The sequence below is a fragment of the Cupressus sempervirens genome, chromosome 8 (assembly GCF_028749045.1).
Source record: "Cupressus sempervirens isolate cs-2001-9-10 chromosome 8, ASM2874904v1, whole genome shotgun sequence".
NCBI classification, from domain to species: Eukaryota; Viridiplantae; Streptophyta; class Pinopsida; order Cupressales; family Cupressaceae; genus Cupressus; species Cupressus sempervirens.
The window spans coordinates 487,019,063-487,043,249 of record NC_143125.1 but is presented as its reverse complement, the minus strand read 5'-3'; the positions used below and the strand labels follow the sequence as shown (position 1 = coordinate 487,043,249).

The window sequence follows — 24,187 nt, the reverse complement described above, 5'->3', positions numbered from 1 at the left end:
GCCTTCTTCTTGAATGATCCAGCCAATAATCTCACAGCCACGTTCTCTTCAATCACATAATGAAAATTACATAATGCTGCTACATCTCTTATATGCTCAAAAGGTGTGATTTGTCCTTCTCCCATGACCTCTAGCATTCCTTTCAAAGCTGCTAATGGTAAATCATTGTGCTGCTGAAGATTCAGAGGGCTACGTTGATTGAAAGGTACAAAAGCAAAAGCTTTTGATACGGCCATAGTATGAGACAGTGTTGATATGTTTGCTGAAACCGAGCTTATACTTGCTGATACAGTACTTGAAAGTGATGAAAAAGTACTTGTAGTAAAAAAAACTCACACTTGTTGTACCAAAACTACTTCTGCTATTTGCGAAGTTGAAATTTCTAGAAACAACTAGTGGCTCTTCTCTGACAGTTGGTGATGTTGAATGTCTCACGAGATGTTCACTATGCAATGGTCTTCCTCTTCTAACATATACTTTTGGATGACTTATCTGAACTCTCTTTGCACAAGGAGTTCGATCAAGAGTCTATCCTTTCCTCTTGGGTGATGACAGTTGCAACTACTCAAAAGACTTTGAACTTCTTGTTTCCACCTTTTCCATATAAACTTTTGCATTGTTCACTTTCCTTCCCTAGCGGAGTCACCCAATATGTCGAAACCAAACTTCTTCAAAGCAATGAACTTGTTGTAGCACATCGAAACAGCAAGATCTATCTGAAAATTCTTACTTCGGGTCCCACCGGGCGTGCCAAAACTATTAAGGCCTTAAATTTGCATCCTACTAAATTCAGTGAAATGAATTAGAAATTTCAAGTAACATGGAATCACTCATAGGCAGTGAGATTTTCCTATAGAACTAAGTGAATCTCCAGGTTATAGGCTGGCTCCTTATGAAAATCACCTAAGTTTTTGAATACTGAAATAAACTAGATTTGATAGGAAAAGGGAAGATGCAGAAATAAAACCTTAAAAACTAAACCTAGCTAATAGGTGATACACCAAAACTTATTGATACAGAACATACAAATGACTTCACTTCATAACATCTCTTTTATGACTTAAACACTTCTACTTTATAAAGGCTTGCATAAATATTTCGCAATGAGGTTCTAAAGAAAAAGCTAAGGAAAAAATACAATTTCATTTAGCAATCCTAAAGATGTGACACACACACTACAACCTGCAAACAAACTTAAAGTTCTGCAATTTGATAAGAGTTGAGACAAAGATCAAAAGCAGTTATAAAACTCACTATTTTCTCTTATCTATCAAACATTTGCAAAAAAAGAAGAAGGTTTGTAATTAATCCAAAGAAAATTTGCTCCAAAATTATTCCATTCATATATTGAGTCTCCATAAATGAGTAATAAAAGACATAGAAAATACACCAAGGACATTAGAAAAAAAATGTCACAAAATTCTTCCTCTGCATAATCAGGACTCCTCAAACAATAAGACTCCAAGAGACTAAGAACAAACCCCCTTGGGGTCAACTCCATGAAAAGAGCCTCTGTAATAGGAATCAGAATCATCAAAATGATGACTAACTACTACACAACTGCCACTAAGCCATAAAGGAACCCATGACTCACTCCTAACTGCCCATAAAGTGCTCCAACTGATCATAAAGACCCCTAAACTGCCTTGGCATAGTCATAATTCGACCTTTAACCAACTCCTAGAAATGCTTCCAACTAACTCAAAAGCCAACAGTTAGGATTACTGATCAAATTGAAAACTAAGACACATGGCAAATTCTGATGTTATCATTACAAGTCACTTCAGTTTATAAATTCAAACCGAAACTAATCCCTCAAGACTAGGCAACTAGACTGACACTACTACGTGCAATACCTCGTCAACAAATGACTCGTGACCTCTAAGTTTGTAACTTGAATTTAAAATTCAGATACTCCTCTTCTTTTATTTTGTTGCACAAAATTAATTATTTAATAATTGATTTATAAGACATTAATTATTAAATAACCATTACATTTAAAACTCAACAAAATAATGACAATGTCTTTTTGCATGTTATATAACTCCTAAACAATTAAGTCATAAACCATGGACTATATGGCCAGACCCGTAATTTTATGAAATACCATATAAAATATTAAAAGGTAAAAAACAATAACCTAAACATAATGTTTCATTTCACCATCTCTATCGATCACGAATGAAGAAGAAAGAGGGCTTTGAGAGAACCCTAGCCACTGCCATGAAAGAAAATTCTGGAGCTTTGCTGCGATTTTGTGCCTGGTCTTTGACATTTGGTATGAATCTGAGTTTTTATTGCTACCGTGACTCCTCTTTTCAGCCAAATCTGTGATCTTTTGATGAGCAAATCGTGGCTTTCTCTATTTTGATCATAGAGGGTTTTTATTTGTAGATCTTTTGTTGCAGATGTTAAGCTGAAGATGATTTTGATGTTTTCCTTTGCTTCATTTGTATTTTGCTTGGGGTTCCTTTTCATCTGTTGTATCTTGGATCTCGGTCTGTACATTAAGCTGTTGGAATAAAGTATGAAGGCTGGACTCTTTTCTCTGTGAGTTTCTTCATGCTGTAGCTTAGAATTTTCCTTTCCATTTCACTATTACAAGGCTATCACTTTGTTCTCTTTTTATAAAACTGCAAATTTGGATAATTTGCACAAAAAATCGCTCAGAACCACAGCCGAGGGTTTCACTTTTTGTCTCTAACTGTTCCTTGTAGCAGAAATGCAAAATATTTCCATTATTCATATGCACAAAGGTGATGCTTCTGAGTATCTTTTGTTGTTACTCCCAGTTGTAGAGGGCTTTGATACGAAAACATTTGTTGAAGGGCTCCAGTTTGCTGGGTTTTTAAACATGAATCTTTATTGGATTTTCTTGGAGTTTTTCTTCATAACTGGATGATCTCTCACTGTTTCCATCGGTTGGTGTTGTTATATCGTCCATCTTTTTATGTACATGTTTTGAAGGCTTACGGCTACAGCCATTATGAAGATCTCTATGATTTTCCTAGGAAAAAAAAAAACTTGTCATTTTCTAGATTCCTCCTATTTGATAAAACCTCTTGCTGCTCCTTGAAATTCTGATCTGTTTGTATAGAGTGCACTCATGAAAATATCTGTTATTGAATTGGATTTTGCCATTAATGCTTAATCAACAGACTTATCTTCTGTTTTATGGATGCTGCAATTTCTGATGGTCCTTTGGAGTAGAGATCTCAGTTTTTGGAATTCACCTTTGATGAAAAGAAAGTCTTTCAAGGATAATATTGAAAATACCTTTCAGATTTCTCTTCTATTTGAAGGCACATTTCTTTATGTTCCAACCACTATTGAATACCGAATTTCACTTGCACTCTATCAATTAGCTATTTGATTTGTTATGGCATTTGCATCTGCTGTTTTCATGCTAACAATACACACCTTTGCTATAGCTAAAATAAAATTGCATTCTTCTGATATGTTCTTCTTTTCTCCATGTTCATTGCCTTACAAAGCCCCACGTTTCAGTTTTGTTGTACTGTTATAAATTGATAAAACTTGAATTCCTCTGCTGAAACTTTATTGGAAGTCCTTGTATTAGCAATTGAGTTTTGAATGCATGACTTTGGCATTAGATTACAACAGGTTCCTTATTAAAATCCTCGTGATGAATGACACCAAAAGTTTGAACTGCAGTGCTGATTCTAATTAAGCCCTTTCGGATTCAATATTCTATCAAATTACCTTCTATAGCATGAATTCTTACTATTCTTTATCTCACTCAGGGGGGCGAGGCTTTCTGCTGTTTAGTGGACTTCAAAAAAGCATTTGAGATAGTGACACGTAACAAACTTTGGGACAGAATGGAAGAGTTGGAAGTTCCTAAAGAACTTAGGTCTGCTGTTCACAGATTGTATTAACAGGTCAAAGCTAAAATCAGAATGATGGAAGAGCTATCAGAAGATTTTGGCAGCAACATCGAGGTTAAACAAGGGTGTCCGCTATCTCCAACATTATTCGGGCTCTATATTGACAAGCTAAAAGAATGGATAAACAAGACAAATGGTGAGGGCTTACAGCTGCCTCACTTTGTGATAAGATTGCTCTTATATGCAAATGATCTCATCATACTTGCTACAACGGCTAAAGGTTTGAAAGAACACTTGAAAGCTCTAGAAAGTTTTTGCCATGAAGTGGGAATGCAAGTGAACACTAGCAAAACCAAAGTTATGATCTTCTTGCTGAAAAAGAATAGGGGTATATAGGACGAGTTTCTATTTGAGGGTAACCCTCTTGAGATTGTGGAAGAGTACAAATACTTGGGCATAGATTTTCATAACAAACTCAATTGGGATACATGGAGATCATAAAAGATTCAAGGGGGCTGAAAGGCATTATATTCTCTACAAAACAAGTGTAGGAATGCATAATTATGGGATTGGGCGACCATGAAAACTCTTTTCAGTCTGTTGGTCACTCCGATTATTCTATATAGATGTGAAGTTTGGGGTGGCGGTATGTTCGAACAGAAATGGCAACAAGTAGAAAGAATTCAAAAACACTTCATCACATTCAATCTTAATGTCAAGACCACGGTACCAAATGAGATCTTATTGGCTGAGGTGGGTTCCTTTCCATTAGAAGTTGTTGCATTGGTTCGAATACTAAGCTATCTAAAGAAAACCCAAGGCCTAGAAACACATCGCTAGCCCAAGCTAGTTGTAGATGAAAAACTTGTCAGGCCTATATAAGAGCACCTATTAATTGGAGAGCAAAAATGTTGATAGTGTAACTCAGAACTAGGTCACACCGGCTGCAATGTGAAACTGGTAGATGGCAAGTTCCAAAGTAAGAGTGGCCAGACAGAACGTGCTTATTCTGTAATATGGGAGTGGTAGAGATGGAGCAGCACTTTATCAAAGATTGTCTGGCATATAGTTACATCAGATCTGGTTATACAGAGATATTACAAAATAGGGACTTGAACTACTTATTTGAGGACGATCAACTGGAGATAACAGTGGCTCTGATTATCAAACTTCAGAGAAGGAGAGAAAAGTTAACCAAAACTCTGCAACTAGTTAGTTTCGCTCCTACCTTGGGGGAGATTGTGTGGGTCCCATAGGCTACTTTAGCCTCGTGGACGTTATTAAAATCTATCATATTATATCATATCACTTCTAAACGTACATTTATCTATTCATACTTTAACTTTTACCTTCATATCTTCCATCCTGCAACTTTTCCTATATATCATTGCCCTCATTTAATACTTGCAGCTGAAACATCGATTTCTTTTGACTGTTTGATTTGAAACCAAATGTTTCAAGCTTAAAAGACTTGTCCCTTTAATATTTCATTTACTTGTTTTGATCAGCTTCATAGGTCATGTTTCTAATGCATACGTCAAGCTCAATAACCCTTGTGAGAGTGTACTATTATATCCCCATACTCGTTAGAGATAGGATGTTGCACAGTAAACAAACATGTTAGTAATAAAACATTTTAGCGTAATTGATTTCCATTTTTTGCTGAAATTTTATTTTTTTTTTGTGAAGATGAATGGCATGATAGGAATATGAATAAGGCAAAATGAGACACTTTGCATTGCTTAGACCCATTGGATCTAACAATTTTTTCTATGAATGCAAGGTTCGAATGAGTGGATGGGATGCAATTTGAGGCAGCGGATGGGTGGAAGCAAATGGATGCGGCTCAACCAGTCATTACAAGCAATGACTGGTGCCCATGACCTTCTCCTCTCTCTATTCTTTTTCATGTTATTTATATGTCAAAGTAGGAATATATATCAGCAGTTTAGGGACTACTCTCACGGTCACTTGTGTGAGAGAATTTTACTTTTAGTGTTCTTTGATTATTACAGTTCTTTTGTAATTATCAGTTGTATATTCGGAATGAATAATACAAGGGCATTTCCTATTCTTTCAATATGAATGAAAAGTGTTTTCTGCAATTTTGAATTTGAGCAGAAAATGATAAACATGTACACTTTACTTCATTTGATCTTTTCGGAACTGAATTTTAACATGTGTTAAAATTAAGCAACAGGTCCTTCTAGATTCTACAACTCCTAATAGGGTTGGAATCTCCTAACAGGGATTCAAAGTCTCCTAACAGAGACTGATATGTATTAAATATATTTCATTGGCTCCTAACAGAGGCCATCCTCTTACAAAAAAAAATTCAAGATTTCCCTCTAATCAGGGTTTCCTTAGTTAACATATCTGGTGTTATTGTGTATGTGTATCTTCTTATGGTTGTTGGTTATATTGTTCACATGGTTAAGGATTAATAAGGTTGATAAATGTTTTAATAGTTGGATAACTGATTGACCCTCCCCCCACCTCTCAGTTATCTTGGTGGACTTTACTTTCTAACAAAATGTTCTCCGCAAGCTTGATTATGAAAACATTCCAAAATACGAACTTGTTGAACCTTATCCATACACGTATAAAAGTTCCATCAATTCCCCACTTGTAAAGACAGTATTCCCAAGGAATAAAATCAGCAGCCTTTAACTTGGGAATCCTTTGTTCTTTGTATGACAAATGTGGGGGCATTCACCATAAGTTAGATAATGAGCCATATCAGAATATGAAAGATCCCAAAAGGATCCTTTCACTGAACTTCTGTAAATTTTAATTAAAATAATAGATTTTCCTATGCTTTCCTTGTGCTCTTAGAGAATTAGACAGAAGTTGCAAAAAGATTGTTTCTTCTTTTTTGTATTTTCGAAATATAAGTAAAACAATAATTAACAACAGCAGCAAATAATATAATATTCAGTCAACTAGAATAGCTACAAATCATACCAGGCAAGATTTGTAATCAGTATGCCAGCAAAGGTATTTACAAACGAAGAATGATGACGCCAACTGCAAGAATGGACCAGCCATGCACCAAAAGGATGGAGATGGCTCACATAAGCCAACCAACAAATCATGTGCCAACTGAAAGGCAACCATACGACTGCTATAGTCATGCCAAGGTAGCAAGAAGATCCCAACATGCCAAACAAGACCCCCAACATGCAATGCACAAGCACCCTCAAGGCTGAACTTAACAATCTTTGTCAACTACTAAAACAATACTGTAAAATGTTGTTGAAACCAACTATTTGGGTTTGTGTCCCAATAGCCAGGCTCTAGGGTTTGCGTCCCAGACCTTTAGAATCACTCAGAGCAAAATCGCAAATACCAAGAATGAAGATGATAATCAAAGAATGAGTCAACATCTCCTTTTATCTCCCTCTCAAAGCTAATCGAGCCCTAAAGGGAGAATATGCCTTTCCCTTTATTATGAAATGGCATCTTCTCAATTAAAAGGCCTTTATGTATAGGAAAAACACCCCTTTTCTCAAATAACATAACTCTAGGTACCCGAAGGTCTCCAAATGATGAAAATAAGTTATAATAATTCAAGACCTTTCCAACAAGCTATAACACATAGGCCTGCTTGACCAAAAGAAGCCAAAATCCCCTTATTACTCCAATTAGCTATATAAATAGCTTTATTTTAATTTATTTAAACGCAAACTTAGGAAATATTGAAAAATATTTTTTCTATTCAACGGGGAAGTCAAATTCAACTGGAAAGCCAAACCAACCAAATAATCAGTGAACGGGTCCTGTCACCTGCCTGTGACTAATGTCAGGCAATGTGGGCCAACTGGCAGTCCCATCCCTAAAAACTAAGGATGCTCCTAGAAATTAGGGAATATACCCTATCACCCTGAAACTGAAACCATATACCAGTCCCAAGGAGCCTCAAATCTGATCACTGCCACAACCTCCTAAATTTTAGGAAAATCCCTAAAATTAAGGAACTATCCCAACTGGCTCTCAAACTAATTGTAAAACCAACTCTGGTCACTAAGTATCTAGTATGAGTCTCTATCCACCACTACTAGCCTACGAGACTCCAATAATAGGCCAACTCTCATGACTCTGCTAGTCAGACTAGAGAGGGGACATGACAGAATACCACTCATCCATAGTACTGACAAATAGAACAGTAGGAATGGTAAGAAGGGGGAGCCTTCCATTTAAGGTAGGAGAGACTTTGTCTCATATGTTGTGGCTGGCCTACCTATTTTGCGACTCGATTTGCACAAGTTGTCAATTGCAAAAAATTCACCTAACAAGTGCTACATGGGTGTGACGCTACTGCTCAAGTCAACAGTACTTCATGTCTGAAATGGAGACAAATTTAAAGAAACCAAAAGCATATTGTCAAAAACAGTTTGAAATCAATGCCCATATCTCCTACAATATTTCACTAGTAAACAATGATACATATCCACAACAGCTGTGATTAGACTCCTGGATTACTTAAGGAGTGGAAAGTACAGAAAATGATAAATGACCTAAGATAGTTATAGATGAAGGTCTGAACAGACTAAAAAGTACTTTGATGAAAGAAAAGAATAAACATATCAGTAGATGAACATTACCCTTCAGAAATGCCCAACAATAGTTAATCAAAAATTTGTAAGAAAAAGCCAACCATGTAGACAAAGCTAATCAGAAAAAAATGATAATGGTGCATAATTGAGTTCATTCCCGCCAATGAAAAAAATTGAAAACAGAGATGCTAATAGCTCAACTGAGGATCAGCTCATGCTATCACACCATAAAACTGGCAGATGGTAAGTAACAATGCAGGGAGAGGAAACGTTCACTTTGCTCTTCCAGAGTAAGTAGGACAGAATAATTTTATCATGGGAAGTGCTGCACATAGTGACATTTGAAAGACCAGATATACAGTTAAAGTTTAATTCCTTACATGTCTTGTTTGAGAAAGACATGCACAGGCAATGGAAATTTTGAACAATATCATAGAGAGAGACCCAATTGGCCAAAAAAACAGAAAATTTGTCTCGAGACTAAGTGTTATCCCCTACGTTTCACACTTTTTGTTACATACTCCCATATTTGCATTCCTTCAGGTTAGTCACAGAGACCTTTAGATATCATGGACATTATTTGAGATATTTCATTTGATTTCTAAGCAACACAAAACCCAAAAAAAAGCTATCAGTTAGTTACAAAAAAGATACATACTTGGAGTGCAGTACTACGCTGGGACCGAGACATTTTCCCACCGTGCTGTAATGTATTATGCTTCTGAAATAGAAAAGATACATATGGCTTAATCACTTCTTTGGAAAGGATTGGCCACTTCTGGCTTCCAAGAAACAGAAAAGTACCATGACATCTTGCAAGCATATCAAAACCAAACATTACAAAACCCTTGGATAAAGCAACCTTTTTACAAAACACTCAGCCTGTTCTAGAACTTCTAATTCATAATACCTAATGTTAAAAATTTAACTATTAGGAGAAACTCACCATAAATCCCAATTCAGACACAAAGACCACAAATCTTTTTGCAAGACATTCTGCATTTTCACATAAAAAATGTTGCTGGCGAAAATGTGCCTGCAGTGACAAATTCATATCACAGAATCAAGAAGTGATGGCTTTGTAACAAGAAATGACAAGTTGTACAAATTCAATTTGTGAATACGATTGATACACTTTGTATAAAAGCCTTATTGATATACTTTGTATAAAAGCCTTACTTCTAAGTCATTATAGTTCTGAAAATAATCATAATGTCCAGGGTTCATTCTGCAAATCCCGTAGATGATTGTATGAGTAAAAGAGGAAGTGAAAACCATTTAGAAATTCAACTGAAATCCCTCCAAACAAATGCCCTGAAAACAGAAAAGAACACAACATCGACATTATTTGTTTCACCGTTGGCATAGGTGGCAAGTATAATGTTCTGTTGACATGTGCTGAAAAAGTTCATTCTCTCCATAGAAATGCTTCTTGCAAAAGTTACATATTGGATGTCCCGTGTATCCCTCCTCGTCTCTCTCATTGCCATCAACCTCACAATCACCTCTGGATAAATGGTGATGCAGCTGTTTTTGAGCATAAAGCTTCTGTTCACAAATAAAAACCTGTTCCACCATTGCCAAGGATAGAAAAATACAAAGTTTGTAAATTAATAGCTGACACGAGTTAAAATTGAAGATTATTCTAAAGCAACTTAAATGTGAAGATATCATTAAAATAAACAATTGTGCATCAACAACATTTTCACAATATTCTTGAAATATAAAAGTAAAGATGAGATATTGCACTGCAAAGCAAAAAATATTATAATTATGTGCCTATATAAATAATGAGACATCATGTGTAAAACAATAGACACCAATTACAACTGGAAAGACTGACATAATCATGTTGAAAAGTGGAGGATAATCATTGCAGCTGGAAGATGAAAAGTACCCTCAAAACAAGATGCTTTTCAGCAGCCATTCAAATAGTTTATTCAAAATCCACTATATAACTTCAACACCACAATCCTACAACAGATCCACTAGAATCTGCTGCTACAACAACCCTTGAAAAAGACAAATGAAGAACACAAAATTTCGGTAGGACAAATCTTGAGACTTTTGCCCATTCACAATAATCAGCTCTTCCAATTCAAAACTCTATTAGTTTCCTAAATGGTACATAAATACGCTGCAAATTAGGAAAGAGAAGGTTCAATCGTGCCTACCTTCCGGCCTTCCAGACACAGCTCACAAAATGAGCGACTGTGCATGTGGAATAAGTGATTTTTCAACTGGTCAATGTGTTTAAAGTTTAAACCTCCTTTTCGGAAACATTTTCCTGCTTCTTGTGAAATACTGTCACAGATACTGCAGCGCAGCCCTGAAATTGCTTTTATTCTATTGTATTGCTCTTCATCATCAAAATATGCTTGTGAATCTTCATGAAACCAATATTGCCTATTTTTACCCTTTCCCAATGCAGGAAAAGAACTACAATCCCCAATTCCTTTTGTATAATCTCCCAAATCCCGTACCGGCACCTGAAAAGAGTTATACATAAGTAGCATTCACATAAACATACTGACACTTTTTAATGTGAGGCAATCAAATAAATAAGCAATCTTGTAAGTTGATTGTTATAATGATAAGAAGATTTTGATTTATTGACTTAATGGAATGCCCATCTTCTCAGGGTCATATGTAAGAGGCTTACTCTATTAAGATCTTAAATCTTCTAGTCAAGCACAGTGCCATTTGAACTGAAAAGAATCATGAATGTGAGGAGATGTGTATGTGTGTGTCAGATTAGGATTTAAAGAATATTTGACAAAAATTCATATTGCTCTTTACACAATCTGTCAATTGAATGACATTTGTTTTGTTTATGTTCAAAAATGAATTTCTGAGATATTGCATTGATTGATTAAAACAAGCACCAAATGTAGTTTCACCTTCTCAACTGTAGCATTCAACCACAGTTGACTGTGAAAAATGTGTTCCAATTCACGTTAAGTGCCAGTTTATAAAATACCATTCTGCTATCCAGTTATGAAGTCAATTTCATACAGCTTCACATTTAATTGAGACTAACCTTCAGTTCCCCCTTTTCATGTCGCAAATCAAAGACCTCAGCACCACACAGAAAAGTATAGCCAAAAGCATCAATAGAAGGAAGAAAAATTCTCTAGCCCATTACAAATGAATGCTCCAAACAAATTTTACAGTTAGAAGAGCACAACTTTCCTTATTTACTTGACATGTAGGGAACAATTCATATACTTGATGAGCACTATTAACACTATTTTAATTGCCTACTGAGGTGAGTCAAAGATCACTCCTATAATGGATTGTCTTGACGATGCCTCTACCATAAAAGTAGAAAAACGGAAACAATATTTATATCTTGATTCTAGAAACAACCAAAAATAGCTATGGGCCTAATGCACCATCACTACCAAACGTTATGGAACTGATCCATAATCAGTGTGGATTTTACACTACTTCAGTTACCAACATGAATATTATCTATTCCAATCATACTTTGACAAATTAAGTTGCCAATCCTATGCAAAACATTCGTAAGCATCTTCAATTTGATGTTGTTAAAGTAAAAACAATGAAGATTGTATCAGAAAATTTAAGTGTGCAACAAAATAAGTTGCCAATCCCAATGGAAAACATTCTTAAACTTCATAATTTTTCTGTTGTTAAGTAAAAACCAAGTTACCAACTCAGGTTTTGGGTTTGGGTTCAAGGGTTCAGTTCATAGGCTCAAGCGAAAAATGTTTGGGGTTGGGTTCGTTTTGGGTTAGTCCATACAAGAATAAAAATATATGCATATTTGCAGCAGTGATTAAAATCAAAATACACCACCATACTAGTAGTCAAATAACATAGCCAAATATACAACACCATATTAATAGTCCAATATTGGTCATCAATATATCATCCTCCATATTAGATGAACTATATTGTGGCAAATTAGAAAAAACACAAATAGCGCCAATATCACTAACACTAGCACTCTCATGCTCACTACATGGCTCATAGTCATCATCTACTCCAATTGCAACCAGGTGAGAAATGGAAGCATCTAATTCAATACTCTTTGACTCGATATCCCCCATGTGATGTCCCCATTTTTAGCAAGTTCTCGTACTTGGCTTAGTCAATTCATCATTGCGACACTCATGAGCTGACAATGGGATTTGAGGGTCTCAATTGTCGAATTATTAGGCTTTCCAATGACCTATGGTGAGTTTTGGCTCTGTTTTGAGGGACTTACTATTTATAGGAAGTCAATAATTGGTTCTGATGAGCTCAGTTGAGTTAGAGGAGTTGAATGATGCTCTCAGTTTTCTTTTTTTTTGCTTCTACTTTGGGCTCCAAGAATCTTGGAGGGAGGTCTATTTTTAGTAAGTCACCCCGTCAAGTTCATTCATCATATTTCTTCATTAGGATCACTCCTATGTTGTCAAATTTCAATTCTAATGCTTCTTTAGTCATTTTCGCAAGACGGGTGAATAATTATTATTATTCAACTAAATAGGTTGCTATTTTTGCTGGTATTGTATGTTGGCCACCTTAGCGTCATAGCTCGTTGGAACCGAGTTGAAAGTTTTCAATCTTGGGCACAAGAAACAATGATTTTTTGTGTCAAAATATCATGATATGGTTGATAAGGTCGTTTTTGAGAGCCAACAGAAAATTAATAAATTATATTATGTGCCTAAGTATAAAGCAAAAAGGCTTTTAAATGAAAGGTGAGTACTCGAAGCTAAGTTGCACAATGGAGACTGTAAATATGGCTCCCATTATGAGAATTGATCATCCAATTGTCTATTTGATTTTTATTGTCTTCACGAAGGGTTTCTGAGTTCTCTGATTTGTGTATTCAATTCCCTAGCTGAGGTATAAGGGTTTGAATCTGAGTTATTAAGTCTTCCATTTATGTATTTCTGTTGCTTTGGAAGAAATCATTTGTGCTGAAAATTTGTGGTGGATTGAATCCATTGAATTGTTTATTATCTTGATTTTGGCTGAGGGTTTGAAGTGGTGAATTCTGGAAATTCTGAACCGTGCTCCAAATTGTTGTCGAGGTATACAATTTGGTAGAACTTCTCATCTGTGGCTATTATTATTGAGAAGACTGAAGAAGCAGGCGGCTAAGATCAAATTCTGTGATTAAATGAAAGGCTGGAAATTATATTGTGTTGCAAATTGAAGTGCTGCGTTTGTATGTGGAGTCGAAGTGTATACTGGAGGGGTTGCCGTTCCATTTCTAGGCAGCAGTTTGACATTTTTCAAGGCTGCGATCATTTGAGGAGGGCCTGCATTCAACTACAGTTGCATGAGTTGCAATTTATGACGCCTGTGATCTGTTTTCAAGGGCCACATTACCTGTTTGAGGTCTACATAGGTACTATTTGAGGATGTGATCAGTATCAAGGGCAGCCCATACAGCATTTCTGATTATCGTGGCTGCTAAAGCCTGTTACAGTAAAGGAAGTACGGAATGTTGGGGTATTGAGGACTGCTGGGAAGATTGTTGCATCTTTTGGCCTACGAATTCTTGCATCCATCATCCAAGTTCCTTTGTAAACTCATTCTGTTTATGCAATTTCAATTTCCAGTTGTTAACTGTCATGTAAGTAATCATATCTGCATTGATAATGAGTGGTTATATGTTTGTAAGTTATTTACTAACACTGTTAATAGCTGTTCACTTGTTATTCATTTTAGCAATTCATATATATTTTGAAAGTAAAGATCTACTTAATGCAAAAAATCAAAGACAATTGCAAACATTCTGGGACACAAAAAGATGTATTCTTCAGCACATCTATAGGGTGAGCCAGCAGGTTCATTACAGTGGTTACAAAGAGGTTACAAAGTCTAAACTAACACCTAAGACCAATGATATCAATGGATGATGCTTAGATGACTGAATTCTTTAACCAAGCTTTGCTTCGCCAAATGAAATAACTACACAAAGATGACGCAATCTCCAAAGGTAGCGAAGGATTTTCATATTGTAAACATTCACCCAAATACCCAATACTAGCGCAATCCAAATCATATCCACAATCAACCTTAATGCTTAAAATGAGTTCAAACTAGCCATGCAATGTGGTTTGCATTGAAGAAACAACAAATGATATGACCACGAAATTCATCATGCATCTTCCTATTTCTCCATTGCAATCAATGAACTTTAACTAAAACTTGGAGAAGAAGAATCAATGCAACATGTTGATACAACAAATAAAAGTTTGTCATATCTTCAATGAGAGTCATATAATGAATTAAAACATTGTCTTGGAAACAATCTTTGATCTCCTCCTACAGCTACTACTAGTTCTTGCTCCTATCTGTTGTGAGGTTTTCACACCATCGCCCCAAAATTTTTGGGGACCCCCTTTTTTTTAATCGACTTGGCAAATTTTTGAGTTGTCCAAAAAATATTTTTGAAAATTTTAAGCCTTGGACACCTTTCAGGCCAGAGGGGAGAGGGCTAAGTTTATTTTCACCTGTTTTCAACTTGATTTTCCAGAACAACCAATTTCATCCTTAGGGCGGACAAAATTTCAAAAGCAACACTTGGTAGGATAAAATTGTAAAATCTATACTTACACGATTTGTTTGTAAATTTGGATAATTTTCAAAAAGTGAAATTTTGTTAGATTTGATTTTTTTTTGGAAAATCTCAAATTTCTTTGGTGAGAAAAAAATTTCCTTTTGTGAAGATGAAATCAAATTGCAAAATCGATTTTAGGCTCTAGAAATGATTTTATTTTTGTCATAAACTAAAATTGCTTGGCAAAATCGATTTGTATTGCATTGCAAAAAATTTGGCTTTAATAGACTAAAATTGCCTTGAAAATTCTTTAAGCCTTAATGAAATTGGTAATTTAATATTAAAAAATGGCTTTTGGCTAGCCAAAATCCAATTTTAATGACATATTAAGTGCTAAATCCTCATTAAATGGAAACATTTAGCATCTCCAAGGCATTATTTACTTTCTTTTTGCAATTTTGCTCTAATTAGCAATTTAAAAAAGTAAATTTCATCTTGGCCAAGTTAATATTTAGCTAAGCATTTAATTAGGGGCCAGAATTGTGCATTAATTATTGTTTTTCTTGCTCCCAAGGTCCCAGTCGGCCAGCTATGGAAAGTAAGAAAGTTGGGTATAAGAGGAAGCCTCTTTCCCCTTTCCTCCTCACTTGTCACTCTTCCTCCTCAAGGTGTTGGCAATTTTTTGAGGGCAGTCCTCTCTTCATTTTGGGCAAATTTTATCTTGGAGCAGCTCTTCCTTGGGCAGAATTTCCATGCTTGGACGATTTTGATTGGGCAGATTTCTTCTCCATTGTTGGGCGATTTCTACTAGGGCAGTCTGATTTCTCTCATGTGTGGCGATTTTTATTGAGAGAGCATTTTCCATGCTAGGGCAAATTGGTTCGAGAGCAGAATTTTCCACTCTTGGCATTTTTTTGAGGGTAGATCTGATTTTTATGCCCTACGCGATTTATGATGGAGGTCTGATTTTCTCCATTTGGGACTGTATTTTTACATCAGACCTGGGCGATTTTAATTTGGAGAAGAAATACATGATGAAAGTCTGATTTTTGGAGCAAACGGTGGACGATTCCAAAGAATTTAAATTCTGATTTTCAAGGGATTTGAAATTCTCAAAATCTGATCCTAGATTCCAAAAGAAAGATCCGGCTATTGGTGGAGGTGACTTCTAATCATTTAGAGTTGAAAGGGGTCCTTAAGCTGACTTCCTTCTTTCGTTCTTGTCTAGATATTGTCTCCCTTGGTTCTTCTTACATTCATTGTCCACCACTTTACCATCTCGTAATAGGGCGACGAGATGGAGAATGGTAGTGCAAACAAAAATCCTAAGGGAACAAATACTAAAAAAGACAAAGAGGATATGATGCCCAAAACAACTTTCTTCTCGAAAATGAAGCGAATAACCGATAACAATGTCGGTACATTAAACATGGTACAGATAAAGGACAGACTAGAAGAAGGTCAATCCCCCTTGGCAAAGAAGATATACAGAAGTGGAATTGTACATGCACCAACTTTTCCTCCTACGTTGCCTTGTCTGGAATCGGTTATGGAATGCACATCCAGGTTTGATCTAATCAGTAAATCCATCATTTTTTATGAAGGGAAGAGAGTGTTGGCCACGATTGGCGGGCAAGCGATCAAAGAAGCATTTAACATTCCCCAGTATAAGAGCATGATAGCAGTGATAATGGATCAAGTAGCTAAATCATTTCAGGATAACCAGGAGGCCTATTTCACACATCTAAAGCAGAATTGGCTACACGAGGGAAAAAAAGACGTGACTAAATCATCAAAGCTTACAGTGGCGGACTTCAAATCAGAATACGGAGATCTCATTGTGCTTCTCAGCCGAATCATGGGCCTAGCTCAAGGTATGCAATTTGAAAACTGGATGTACTTCTTCATTGATGAAACTGAAAAGGAAAAAAGAAGATTTGATTAGGCTAAGATCATAAGTGAGAACCTAGAGTTGCAACTTAGAACCATACCAAATCAAAAGCAATTCTACATGGGATCCTATCTGTTTTACCTAATTGCTAGACTGTATAGGAGTCCGGGACTTAAGGCCTTAGGAGAAGTTGGCAATGGGCTGGGGCAATATTTGGTGCATGAATGCTATCCACAACTTCATTTGCACAACAACAAAGATTACAAAATATTTTGTGACGCCTTTGCCATGAAGATAGTAAGGGTATTACAAGGGACACCTGCTAAGAGACTTTCATCAGAAGCAGAAGCAAAAATAAAGAAGTTTGGGAGTTGGTTTATCCAATTTCCGCAATTCACCTACATTAGAGTAGCAGGCAGCACAGTTTGTCCCAAGAGGCTTCCAAGTTACCCACCCAACAAGGTAGTTTTGATGGAATTGGCTAGGCAACTTGAGCACTATGATAGAATAATGAGAAACAAAGGTAAGACAGGGATAACCTTCTCAACCGAAATTGGCAATGATAGTTGCCCCAATCGGGCCGCCTTTGCAGCCAGAGAAGGAATTGGAATGGTATCATCTAGGGTGGTACAGAGCAAGGCAAGGATTCGATCCTAACGGTCTTATCAAGGTATCTCATGGAAATGTATTTAAACATGTTCCCACTATAGAAGACTTTTGGGCCAATGCCAAGGATGACTTTCATGTGAGAAAGCTAGCTTTCTCAAGATTGTCAGTAAACATGATGAGAGATATCAAATGGAGAGGCCTTGATATTCCTGATCAATTGGAAGATGATGGAAATGTGTTGAGAGGAGATTATGATACAATAGAAGGAACAAAGTTGAATCCAGTTGATTGGGATGACCATCAAGATCCTTCCTTGGAGGCAGTCACCAGGGTAGTTGATTTGCATATCGAGTCATGGTATAATGAAAGATTAAGGAGGCTACAAAGACAAAAGATTCCCCTTACATATGAGAAGATGAAGCCAAAAGAAGGTCCAACAGAATCAATCGGACATAAGGGTGAAGGAAGTAGCCGGCAACAGGAAACAAGTAGAAGTAAAAGGAGAGTTTTAGAGGTTGAAAAAAGCAAATAACATCTGGAACCTCCAGCCCAGAGACAGCGTACAATTCCATCAAGACAAAGCATAATTGAGGCTAGAAGCCAAGAGGTCAGTTCAAGTGATAAAGGGGCAGGGTAGAGGTAAGCTTTAATTCAAAATCAAGTGGTTACAGTGAGAGCACTGAATACTCCCCTCTCAGAAGACCAAGGAGATGATATGGCAATAACTATTGGAGAAGAAGATGGGCCAATTGACATTAAGGCAATAAGTCAGGCACCCGAGGCCGTTGGTGATGCTTTGTTAGTCGAACCAAATCCAAATTTGGGGAGATGTATTGCACCACTATGGTTAAGGCAAATGCTCATGCCAAGAGGCGAGGTGGTAACTACTCGGACAGTGGAAGACATCCAAGGATTAATAGAAAAGGGTGATAGCAAGAACCAGAAACAAATGGCAAAAACGGTGGCAAAGGTAATCAGGAGCGACAATGATGGTCACCGAGGGTTCAAATTGCTATACCAACAGTCAATAAGGCAGTGGATGAGATTGCAGCCCACGAATATGAGATAGTAGAACACAACTTGGGAAGAAACACAAATGATATGGAATGTGAAGAGATTCAGGAGGGTATAGCTTCAATCAGAGAAAGGTTGAGGAAGGCAAATGAAAGGATTGTAAAGTTGGAGGCCGAGAACAAGTATTGGAAAGATTGTCAACCCATCCAACAGTTACACCAGGCAGCCCTTCCTCAAGATAGCGGGAGCAACCTAGAAGAGATATCAACTCAGCTACATGAAGTCAAGGGTTGGATCCATGATACAACCCAAGATGGGCGAAATTTCTTGCCTTCCTTCATCTCGACATTCCGGTCATTAGTGACTATTAGAAACAAGTTCAGATTATTTGAAAAAGAGTGGAAGGATTTCCTTCCCATCAAAGATTTAGCTATTCCCAGGCTACAGGCATTCATTGGGCTACCAGAAGCATATTTGGAGAGGGCCAGGTTGGTTGATGAGAGAGGATTGAGTACGGTTGAATCTTGGCTTGTTGCATTGACTACTAGATTTAGAACACTTGAAGAGATACAGAAGACGGTTGCACAGCACAACCCAAGCGTCGACACTTCCATTTCAACCATGATGAGAGACGTTGGGATGGCACTTGATTTTTAAGACCTCAGAGAAGAGGATATCAATGAGACAATACTTGGATCGAGATTGGATGAGCTAGGAAAGGTTGCTATCAAGAAGAAACATTTGAACACCCTTTCCTCCCTAAATGCTTACATTGGATTCGCAAAAGAGTATGAGAAGGATCATGAAAAGACACTACAAGCAGCAAACAACGTGATGAAATCAGTGGAGCTCAGGAGGAAGCATATACTTGTCCTCCCATGGAAGAAATCAACGAAAGGCTAGCTAGGTTCATTGCCTTAGCTAAAAGAATGAAAGAAAAAGGGAGAGTTATATTAGAAGATCATTTGATGTAAGCCCAAGTGGCAATTTCTCTTTCTTCTAGGATAGGACAAGTGTCTAATTGTGATTGGCCACCATTTTGGTGCCTTCTCATTGGTTGCCACTTTTACACTTTTTTCATTGGTCCATTGACAAGGTGGCATCTTCTCATTGGCCGATGGGGTGGCAACCCTAATTAGGGTTTCTAGAATTCAATCTGGATCATCAGTTTTGCCTCTTTATCTCTACCATCGGTTGTACATTTTGGCCTCTATATAAGGCCATTTGCTCTCATTTGTAATGGTCAGAGAAAATTGTTGCAAAGATAATGCCAAAATTCGCTATTTCTTTCTCATTGTTGTGACTTGCATGGTGATTAAGAGCCTTTGGTATTATTGCATGGTTTCTACCTCCAAATAGTTAAAGTTTATTTTCAAGTTGTTAAAGCTAGTTTCATTTCAAGTTATTAAGCAAAGAGTAAAGTAGATGAATAGTTGCATATTAGCATTAGCAGATGTTTGATAGGGATCAATACTAGACCACTAGCATCCTAGCGGCTTGTTGGGAAGCCTTATGTGGAAAACTTGTTCATTTTTCCTTTGAATCATTGCATCTGTGAAGGTGGAGCCGCTGGTTAACTTTCATTAGGTTCAATCCCAGTCCATTTGCTAGTCTTCCATCCATAGGAGTAGGAGTAGGATAGCAAGAAGTTTAGGACTTAGAATTTAGGAGAAGAGAGTTAGAAAGATACCAGTCATAAGAACCATTCACCCTCCACTACCATCAATTACCCTACCAACATCATCTAGCATTCACACCGAACCACCATCTCCATCATCCCACCAAAGCCCAAGTCATCCTCAAGAATTTGCGTAAGGCCGCCTACGTGATTACCAACAAATCACATCAATAAAACTGAGCGAGTATCCACAAGTGTAAGGAACATTGAAGTTATTGCTTATATCTTCATAAGTATTAACTTTTCAAGAGAGGGATTGTGTGTTTGATACTCTGTATCAAGTATTCAATTACTAATATGTTATGTAGTGATACAAAAACTCACATCAACACTATCTAATGACTAACTCCTTACAAATGAGAAAACCAAGCCCTTTATAGACCTCTCAGTTACAATGAAGGGCCCAGATTGATTTGAAATCAACAACCAAAATTATTTAGAGAAACCTAATTAGGGTTAGTTACAACCACTGCTTACTAGCATTTAATGTCATCTAATGAGTTGGTTACATTACTCTGAAATACATATCTGTGATATCCCACTATTTTATAACTATAGACTAAAAATGTAAATAAGGGCAAGAAAAATAGAACTTATCTTGTCTCGTATATATTCCTGCATTTGCATATTAGTTAGTCATCATAAGCATTTCATTCACGTTACAATAACTGCATTTCATTCATAAAATGTCATCATATACAAACATACTCATGCATTCATAAATATACATGCATACATATGCATCCGTACATACATGTGCATTTATACACACCTACGTACATATACATATCTATGCACATATACTCGCATCCATGAGCACATCTATGTCAGTATACCACACTTCCATATCACTAATATTTATGCATACATGCTATAATGTTCTCAAGTACATGCCCATGCATCTCTGCAGTAATTGTTGATATATATCTTTGTATCATGGGATTGATGAGAATGGCATCATTATATGTATTAACCATGATCGGATGTCAGTGTCGATCAATGAATGATCATAATAATGATTCATCATTAGTATGAATAATCTATAAGATTGCTCATAATAACCATGAATGATTATTATGAGCAATAAGTAATTCTCAACAATGGCTATCATTTGTCATCGATACTTGGCTGTTATGTCTATATGCAAAATATATGATTATCCATAATATCGTATGGGACATGCTAATCTCCATCCAAAACGCACTAAAAACAAAACAAAGTCAAAGTTCTTTTTTTTCCAGATTCATGAAAACGTAGTATTTTTTTCCAATTTTTTTTGTTGTTTTCGACTACAAACTACGCAGATCATGATCAAACACTGAAATTTTCAGAAAAATTCATTATGTTTTTCAATATTTTGAAAATTAGTCAACTGTACAGTTTGGATGGAGGATAGCTATGTCCATATCGCATTGCTGGTGGTTCATATACAAATCACATTTATTAATCATTAACAAATGGTGATTATGATAATGAAGGTTGGCAGCTATTCAACATATCTCTTCAGCACTGATACATGTCGAAGTCGATTGGTTTATTATTGCAGATCAGAGACAGTACCCAACAGGAGCGTATAATACATTTGATATATCAGAGATGGCTCCAGAACATAATTTGCATAATATATAATAGAAAATTAGAGATGGCATCTTTGCCAATAGATTGCATAATATATAATAGAACATTAGAGACAGCATCTTTTCCAATAAATCATCCTGTAATTGCAGCGTACACCACATTGTATATCAAAGATGGCTCACAGGGCAAAGTGCATGTTCCATATTTCTAAATCAGATACGATCAATTTAAATATATATTGAAATATACATTCCAATTGTCAAGCTTATATTGCAGTCACAGAATTATCCATTGTGGCATTGATATTACAGTTGTATAGATACAATTTCCTTTTCCATAATAAATTAAATGTGCATTTCCTTTATCATTACATTTGCACATTGCATCGTGCTGCTGCATTATAATTCATTAGTACATTTCCATTGTTGTAGCATTTGGAATAACCTATAATACCCCAATTGGGATATTCTCCCAAAAAATTACTCAATAAATTTTAGAATTATTAACAAATGGTTTTATGCATCAAAACTCCAAAATAGCCAGCAAATACTCCATTTTAAACATCTTGAGATTTGCTATTGAAATATAAATTCAGCAATACAATAACATAACTTATCCCAATCTTAAATACAGCAGTAACAGTCAAATTGGATAATAAAGATAGGATGAGATCGAGACCCAGAAGTAGATACAATAGCATAGCTAGAAGTCAATCCAGCAGTATATCCAGTTGCCCTACTATCGACACCGGCTTACCCACGGACACCCCATATAATTTTAGGGGCCTCTGCCCCTACGGCCGGAGAGTGAAACACTTAGTGTGACCTCTCCAACAGACAATGGGTTTTTGTCTACTGTCTTGTCTTGAGGTTTCTGTCCTCGAGCTGGTAGATAGCTAAATGCTTCCCAAATATCTCTCCAAGAAAGAAACCGATAAACCAAAACCATAAACCAAGTGTGAAGAGAATGGGCCTCTAAAAGTCCTTTTGTAGCCATCTTTGTGTCTCTTCATTTTCCTCTGCTTGACTCTTCAAATTTCTTTTGTGTATTATTTCACTTTTAAGTAATGCCTTATTTTAATAATTAAGTGGCATAATAAATAGACTATTAAATCTTCTGGCATTAAAATATATTTCCTACTGAGCTCAGAAAGCCATGTGTAATAGCTTGCCAAAGTGCTCTCAACAAAACATTCCAAGTCCAATACTGCAAAACCAGAAATACCGACCCCTAATGACTTACTATAAATAGTGAGTATATACAAACCCTTCTATCTTGACTTTGATATGTCTAAAATTGAAGATGCCTATGTCGAAACTCCCACTAATCCCTGCAAAGATGATGATTCATTAGTGCATTTCCATTGTCGTAGCATTTGGAATAACCTATAATATCCCAACTGGGATATTCTCCCAAAATATTACTCAGTAAATTTTAGAATTATTAACAAATGGTTTTACGCATCAAAACTCCAAAATAACCAGCAAATACTCCATTTTAAACATCTTGATATTTGTTATTGAAATATAAATTCAGCAATACAATAACATAACTTATCCCAATCTTAAATACAGCACTAACAGCCAAATTAGATAATAAAGATAGAGTGAAAGCACAAGTGAAACACCTGGTGTGACTTCTCCAACGAACAATGGGTTTTTGTCCACTGTCTTTTGGCTTAAGGTTTCCGTCCTCAAGCTGTTAGAAAGTTAAATGCTTCCCAAATATCTCTCCAAGAAAGAAACCGATAAACCAAAACCATAAACCAAGCGTGAAGAGAATGGGCCTCTAAAGGTCCTTTTGTAGCCATCTTTGTGTCTCTTCATTTTCCTCTACTTGACTCTTCATAATTCTTTTGTGTATTATTTCACTTTTAAGTAATGTCTCCTTTTAATAACTAAGTGGCATAATAAATAGACTATTAAATCTTCTGGCATTAAAATATATATCCTATTGAGCTCAGAAAGCCATGTATAATAGCTTGCCAAAGTGCTCTCAACAAAACACTCCAAGTCCAATACTACAAAACCAGAAATACAGACCCCTAATGACTTACTATAAATAGTAATTATATACAAACCCTTCTATCTTGACTTTGATATGTCTAAAATTGAAGATGCCTATGTTAAAACTCACACTGATCCCTGCAAAGACCTAGTTAGCCCGCGGGACCATGGTGAAAGGGCTAACGATGCATCAAAAAATAATGGCTAGAAAAAGGGGACATTACAGTCCTACCTTCCCAAAGATTGCTCGCCCTAAAGCAAACTATATCTACATGCTGTGACCAAAATGCTTGGATTTGATATCAACCACAAGGAAGCTTCCCCACTAAGCCATTGCGCCACTCTAATACAAATAACAAGTCTACAATTGTGAAGTTGATCTTCAATTCCCCACAACAACAATGCATCAATCATACTAATACTAGGATCCCAAATCACTCCATGTGCATAATTTGTCAAGTCAAACTACCATATGCTGCTA

The 24,187-nt window shown here is 36.3% G+C and overlaps 1 protein-coding gene across 1 annotated transcript in view; it reads right to left on the bottom strand.

The window, feature by feature from the left end:
- LOC149543325 (uncharacterized) overlaps nt 1-24,187 on the bottom strand; it is a 105,802-nt gene that overhangs the window by 66,593 nt on the left and 15,022 nt on the right. The window contains exons 2-6 of the mRNA XM_089798155.1: nt 10,579-10,893; nt 9,762-9,970; nt 9,584-9,632; nt 9,351-9,440; nt 9,063-9,125 (exon numbers count right to left, since the gene is read on the bottom strand). Of these exons, the coding sequence (XP_089654281.1) occupies nt 9,063-9,125; nt 9,351-9,440; nt 9,584-9,632; nt 9,762-9,970; nt 10,579-10,893 (726 nt within the window). The remainder of the gene's footprint in view (nt 1-9,062; nt 9,126-9,350; nt 9,441-9,583; nt 9,633-9,761; nt 9,971-10,578; nt 10,894-24,187) is intronic.